This window comes from Mandrillus leucophaeus, unplaced genomic scaffold (genome assembly GCF_000951045.1).
Source record: "Mandrillus leucophaeus isolate KB7577 unplaced genomic scaffold, Mleu.le_1.0 Scaffold816, whole genome shotgun sequence".
Classification (NCBI taxonomy): Eukaryota; Metazoa; Chordata; class Mammalia; order Primates; family Cercopithecidae; genus Mandrillus; species Mandrillus leucophaeus.
In genome coordinates, this window is record NW_012108875.1 from 1,010,101 (window position 1) to 1,017,421 (window position 7,321).

Here is a 7,321-nt window from a genome sequence, read left to right on the forward strand (position 1 = left end):
ATGTTACAGAGTAAGTCTGTGCCCCGAAGGGATTGTGTGTACACTTAGGGTGAGTCTCAGTGCTCGACGGTGTTTGCGTGAGTTGTGAGGCAAGTATTTATATTGATGGGTGAATCTGTGCATTTTGGTGAATCTCTGTGCATGGCTGGGCATCTCCTGTTTTGTAGGCAGCAGCTTGTGCTACTTTGTAATCCCAAGGTGCTGGGATTACAGGCGTGAGTCACCACGCCTGGCTGGAGCAAGTATTTGTATTGTGTGGTGAGTGTGTCTTTTGTGACAGGAATCTGTGCACTGTAGGACAAGTTTGTGTGCTGTGGCCCAATCCTGTGCATCAAGGAGTGATAGATGTTGTAAGACGTACTGTCGCATGTCTTTGTGGTGGGGTAAACTTGTCTGAAAGCTATAGGGGGAGTCTCTGTAGTATGGGTTTAGTCTGTGCTTTGTGGGGTGATTCTACGTGCTCTAGGGAGTGTCTGTGTAGTGCTGGGCAAGTCTGTGTCCTGATGTGATGGTCTGTGGCCTGTGGTGCTTGTCTGTACACAATGGGGTGAGTCTGTCTGTTGTGGGAGAGTCTACGTTGCGATGCGGGTCTTCAAGCTGTCTCATGAGTCTGTTCTCGGGAAAGTCTGTTTTTTGGCAAGAGTCCCTGTGCTCTAAGATGAGTCTAGGATCTGCGGTGAGAGTGTGTGATCTCAGGGGTGTCTGTGTGCCCCGGGGAGAGTCTGTTTCCTGTGGGAAGAAGCTGTATACTCTGGAGAAAGTCTATGTGCTCTGGGGTGAGGTGACTGGCCTTGAGAGTATGTGTGCTTGTCGGGGAAGCCATATTCTATGGGGTAAGTCTGCATGCTGTGTGTTTCCTAGAAAGGGTTCGTGTGATGTGGGAACAGTGCATGATGCTGGGATTGTCCGTGTGTCATAGTAGAGTCCTTACGTGGGGGGGGCAAGTCTGTGTCACGCGGGGTGCGTCAGTGTGCCTTAGGTGAGTGTCTGCATGAAGGAGTACATATGTGCCTCTGGGAGAGTCTAATGATACGGGGAGTGGGGTGTCCGTGTGTTCTGGGGAAAATCTTTCTGCTGTGGTGCTTGTCGGTGTGCCCTTGGATATGTCTGTGTACTGGAAGACAAGTGTGTGTACTGTGGAAAGAGTCTGTGTGCTGTGGGAGTAAATGTGTGTTTGTGTTATCCGGCCAGTGTGCGCACTAAAGGATGAGTTTGTACACTGCGGATACAAGTCTGCTTCCAGGCAAGTCTCCCTTAGTATCTACAAATAATAATAGACAACACTTACATAATGGTTACTACGTGCCAGGCGCTGTTCTAAACATGCTGTTAGCATCCCCGTTTTACATCTGAGGAACCCGAGAGATTTAAGTTACCGTCCCACAGTCATGCAGCGAGCAAGCAGCCGAGGCTTGAAACCAGGCAGTCTGTTTCCTGTTCTCATACTATTATGATTCCCCTCGGGGCCCTGAGGGCATCGGTGGCCTCAAACCTTAAAAAGTCACTGGTGAGCATATAGAGAGCAGTTAATTTGGGAGGAAAGAAAAGGAGCGGCTAAAAGCCTTCCAAGCTTTATAAAAAAAAAAAAAAAAAAAATGCTCCATATACAATAACGATGGCAGCTTAACTCAGAAAAACTGACGTCATGTCTGCCAAATAACTCCAGCCACTGCGGCCCTCAGGACCCCTCCCCTGGCCTCACAGCCGCATTCTGCTACTGCAGTGGAGCAAATGCGCATGCCCTGGCGAGCTGCCATTGCCAGGGAAACCAACCTCCTCATAAACAAAACACAGTCTAATGCGGCAAGTCAGGAAACTACTGGGACTGAGGCTGTCAGCCAAAGGAGCCCCTTGCAATAACCGCGGGCAAGGCAGCCTCCCACTCACGCGCCCCCGCCCCGCCCCGCCCTTTTTTTTTCTTCCAGAATTAGTAAAGCTAGAGGCCCGGAGCAGAAGTCAACAGAGAAAGAAAGCTTCGTTGGGGGCCCAGGAGAAGGTTGGTAATAGGCAGCAAGTGATTTTAATTGTCAGATCTCTCTGGGCAATATTTAACCCATCTCCTACTAAAAAACTCCTTGCTTTATGTCTTGAGCCTTACACCTGCAGTGAAAAGACATGGCCCACTGGGGTGTGTCCCTGTCTAGGAGAGGTAATGGCAGTGGTGGCATGGATTAGGACTCACCCTAGCTCCTTTAAAAACCCTACGTGAAACTGCGACCAGCAACAGGCTGGCAAACATTATTTACTTCTACTCCTCATACATTTCTTGTATTTCCCTCTTATATCATTCTAGAAAATTCCAGGAACTGAGTGGAGGCAAGTTTAACTCACTGAGTATCTGAAGAGTAAAAAAAAGAGGTTGAAGGAGGAACTTTAACCCCGGGGGCATTTTTTTTTAACACACAATTGGGATATCAGGTGTGCCCAAGAGGAATAGCACACCTGAAACCGTGGTTTCCTGTATTTGGATTCCTTAATTTTAATTTGCAACAAGAATGTGACAAACAGTAACATAGTTAAAATGAAAAAAAATCCTGCTTAAAATACTGCCCTAATCTGCATGTGCCTAGGCTTTTTGAAAGGCACATGCACAAACATGGTGCTCTAGTATGCTGTCAGAAGCTGCAGGAAGGTAGGAGCACTATTGCGAAATGTAACCATCTTGGGTAAAGAGAAAATGGCCGACCTGTGGAAAGCTACACCCTATCTAATGGAAAAACAGTTGTTGCGTTGGATTATTCAATAAGTGATGCTGAAACAATCGGTGACCTATTAGGGGGAAAAAAAATTTAATCCTACTGTATACCATATATCAAAATGAATTCTAGGTGGATTAAAGAGTTAATTGTAAAAAAATGAAGCAATTAAATAACTAGAAAAAATACAGGTGAATACACTAATCAAAGGAAAGAAAAAATCACAACATTTAAAATGGTCAGATATGGAAATCTAACATGTAAAACTGTAAAATATCAAAAAAATCACCACCATAAATGGTAAAAATTAATAGGAAAACAATGGCTGGAAAATAATGTTTATGCCACATATAATAAATGAATTAGATGATAGGTGTTGGGAGGAAGAAACCTCAAACTGATTCATACCATTTGATCCAGGAATTCCATGTCTATGAATTTTTCCTAGGGAGAAAAAACCAGAAAAGCACATAGAGATTTATATGGAAAGATATTCCTTCAGTTATTTATAACAGCAAAAATAATGTACATATAAACATTCAATAATCAGACATTTAGTGGGACATCTATATGATAGAAAATTACACATCCACAAAACATCACATTCTTGTGAAATATTTTAAAATATGGGGAATTGCTCCCAATATATATTTAATGGATAAAACAGGCTAAAAATTGTATGTACATGTGATCTTCATTTTTATAAAATATATATTTCTATGCATTTATTTGCATATATTCAGAGAAAAGAGACTGACAGTAATAAGATTAACAGTAATTATCTCTAAAGTTATGGGATTATGGGTAATTTTTATAGTCATCTTTAAATTATTCAAAATTTACTACAATGACTATGATATTTTTATAATAAAGGGGAAAACATCATTTTTAATATTTTAGTAAGTATATAAAAGCACCGGAAGCACAGAGAGGAGGGTGTAGAAGCAAAGACAAAATACCAGTATAGGCCAGCGGAGGATCACGCAAAACGAGCTCATTATGTACTACAGAAAGAGTATAGCATTATTTGCATGTCAGTATGTATAGAATTTCTTATACAAGATGGAGTCCTGGCAAATTTTCTTCGCTACACCAGAGAATGGTCACATGTCCCTGGATGCGTCAGTCACTCTCTTTGCCGCAGTGCTCTGTTCAACACCCCCTCCCTTTGCCTCCAGTATGTTCTCTCCCTTTCCCTCTGCAAAACATGCTACCAGCAGACATGTTCAACTTGGGAAAATGGCCCATCCTGAGGACTTTCTTTTAAGCTTTTTCATTCTTATTTTTCCTCCTTGATTGCTGCTGTTTTGTCATCTAACTAAAAATCGAATCTATTTATCTATCATTTTTCTTTTCCTCATGTTCAAGGGTCAATTTGAATTTCAGAGAAATAAACCCCCACTTCACTTGGTTTTTTTTTTTTTTTTTTCCATGTTTCTTGCAGAAACAGAGCTACAAAAGCATAGACATTTTCAGGAATGTTTCAGAAACAAACATAAAAGCTTTGTTGATAAGAATCTCTGCTATCTGTCTCACATCCCTTTTCAAAAAAAGAAGCACTGAGAACACTCTGTCTTTACTGTATAAATTGCTGTCCAAAAATACAAATGAATTTTTTCCAATGAAGGCACAATCATAATATTCATTATTACTTTTTCATGATTTTTTCATCCTAAAGCCAAATTTTAATGTTTCTCACTGAATACACGTTCATATCTCACATGAAGCAATCAGTCTGAACATTATTACAAACTGCCCTCTTCCTCATTTTTTTCTAGTACAGACATCCCGTCACACGACTTTCTTAATTTAAAAAATAAGGCATCGTATCCTTTCCTGCATTGCAAAATATTTTTCTTATGGTCTCCCAGCACTGAGAAAATAAACCAGGTTTCAGAACATCTTGAATCATAACCCATTTCATCACGTCAAATACAAATATCATAAAGCTGAGGTACAATTCTGAAAGCAATTTTCCAATTTAGTAACATCTTCATTAAATCTTATTTTAGGAAATATTTTACAAGAATCACAAGGGGGAAGTTTCTATATTTCCTCCTAGCAACTCCGTCATTTAAGAAACAAGCTTTAAACTAGAAAAATGACCAGGTGATATTTAGAATTTAATTAATCCATTTCCCAATGCTGCCGATTAGAATCAGGGATTCCTACACAGTTCTGCATTATTCTCTTCCATCAAAACATGTCACTTGCTTTAAAAATCTTAGTCTGGATATCTATTTTACAAAATATTTCTCAGCGACTTACCAGCGGCACGCTGTCTCCCCACCAGCTCTGAGGCTGTCTGTCGCACTGAAGGAGTGGGGGCAAACAGCAGCGCAACAGCCACTTGGAAATGAGATGTGCTCTGAAAAAGGGATTATCCCTATGGAAAGAAATGAAAGGCCTTGAGATTATCCTCAAGAATTCTCCAAAAACATGAAATCATACTAAACATTATATGCTAAAATGTGCATGCTCATCAAAGGGCAGATTTTAATAGCTAAACCTCCAATCCAAAACACACTGAAGTTGCCTTGATTTCCAGAGGAACCCCTACAAGACTATGAGCTTTTGGCTCTCCCGTCTCCTAGCAACAGTCCCATTAACTTTTTTTTTCCCCTGCAGTGGTCCTACTAGGCATCAGAGAACATTGACAAGGTCTAGTCTCTGAGGATGAACATTACCATTTTGTTGTTCAGTATGCGTTTTCCCCCAGGCAAGTAACAAGGAAAGTTAGAAATTCAAATAACAAAGTCCCCAGAAGAAGATTTCTGATTCAAATGACATTCCACAGTGAAAAGCAGAAATTTTTCTGGTCCCCTCACTTGGTACAATGCTGTCAGTCGAACCCTGTTCTAATATGAATCTGCTCAATGCTACCAAACTGTACAGTTAAAATCAAGTGGAAATTTTTTGTTACATATTTTTTCCTACAATAAAAAAGAGAGAAAGAACGATTCATTCATCCCACAAATGTGTCGTGCCACAAAGTGAGGTATTCCTGTATCACCACAGTCAAAATATGGTGCTGGGGACAGGGATTATAAAAGTGAATAAAAAATAGTCCATCCTCCCTTTAAAAGTTCATAATGTAATAATATGCGCAGGCTGCAAAAATAGAAGTATTTTGTCAAAGTTATTCTTCTTTTTTTCATCAGTTTTGGGTAACATTATCATTAGAGTTGTTACATGATCTGCCCCAAAATACTGGACTCCCAATGGGTGGAAGAAGTAAAGAAATACATACTTAATTGTAAAATATATAAACATATATTCGTATATCTCAACTGATCATGCACATTTATCTTTACGGTGTAGCTTTCAGAAAATTTTTACTTCTATTTTCACAAATGTATTCACTTCAGAAAAACTTTACAACATTACATCATGACATAAACTGCTTTTAAAACTAATTTAATTTTTGCCAGATAGGAAGTATGTGGCAATTCAGTTCAATATCTTATAATAAAAAAAGATCAGTACCTTTACTATGTATTTACTATAGGCCAGGCACTTTTCTAAGTACCAGGTGATGAACCTGAAAAGGCTGTTATCATCACGTTGCACAGATGAAGAAACTGAAGAGATAAAGTAATGGAACAAGGACACCAACCTTTCTTACCCAGAGCTCAAGCTCCTCATCACAACATCATTGAATCACAAACATCGGAGTTCTTCTAAATCACCTGGAGTGTTCATTTTTTTAAATGAGGACTAAAGGGGACCTGTTCCCAAGTATTCTCTTTTGGCAGGCTAGGGGCAAGCCCAGAAATCTGTATTTTTAACAAACGTCATCATTTGGTTCTGACCAGAAAACTTAAATAGAATCTTTATTATTGGTAATGTTATTGGAGAAGTAAATTCTAAAACTATGACACATACATACACACACACACACACACACACACACAACACGTGTGTATATTCTGCATGGTTAGAACAAAGGAGTAAATGCATTTTTTGTGTGTGTTTTTTTTTGGAACCAGAGTTCTCACTATAGGAGAAAGGAGATACAGATACGAATCTGAGAAAGTGAAGAGAATCCTAAAGAAACCTGTGGTGACAGATTTGAATTGGAAGTTTTAGTATGAACTCATGATTTCCTGAGACAAATCTTCCTAGGTCCGTCAACAGAAAGGAGGCAATGGCATCCCAGTAGCAATTAATATGATACGGCAGCTGCAATGAGTACATCTAATGCCCAGCTATTAGTTTCTAAATACTGTTACCTACTAAAAGAAACCAAGTTTTACTGGAAAAATAGCTGACGCTATATAAGGGGCAGGAAAAATACAAGTGAGATTGAAGTATCTTGTATTATGAGCCAAAAAGCGCTTGAAGAACGATGAGAACACATCAAAAAGACACAGGAGATGGCTTGAAAGGGCTCTCACTGGCTAAATCTGGTACAATTTGAACATCAAAAGGAATAATAATGGTCGTTGACTATAAAATATAGAATAAAAAAAATCCATGAGTCCACAGTGATAGTAAAAAACAAAAAGTGGTAATGGAGAGGGTAACTGCTTTGTTCCAGAAGAATAACAGAAAAGAAACTGCTTTTTTCTAAAAGAATATACACGTGTAAAGAATGACAGAATTTGTAACTGACCATTTAGAAG

The 7,321-nt window shown here is 39.5% G+C and overlaps 1 protein-coding gene across 1 annotated transcript in view; it reads right to left on the minus strand.

The window, feature by feature from the left end:
- Positions 1-266: 266 nt before the first annotated feature.
- Positions 267-7,321, minus strand: part of LOC105530375 — a 196,397-nt gene continuing 189,342 nt past the window's right edge. Inside the window, exons 3-5 of the mRNA XM_011967894.1 lie at positions 4,965-5,082; positions 3,105-3,140; positions 267-1,261 (exon numbers count right to left, since the gene is read on the minus strand). Coding sequence (XP_011823284.1) covers positions 914-1,261; positions 3,105-3,140; positions 4,965-5,082 — 502 coding nt within the window. The 3' untranslated portion in view covers positions 267-913. The remainder of the gene's footprint in view (positions 1,262-3,104; positions 3,141-4,964; positions 5,083-7,321) is intronic.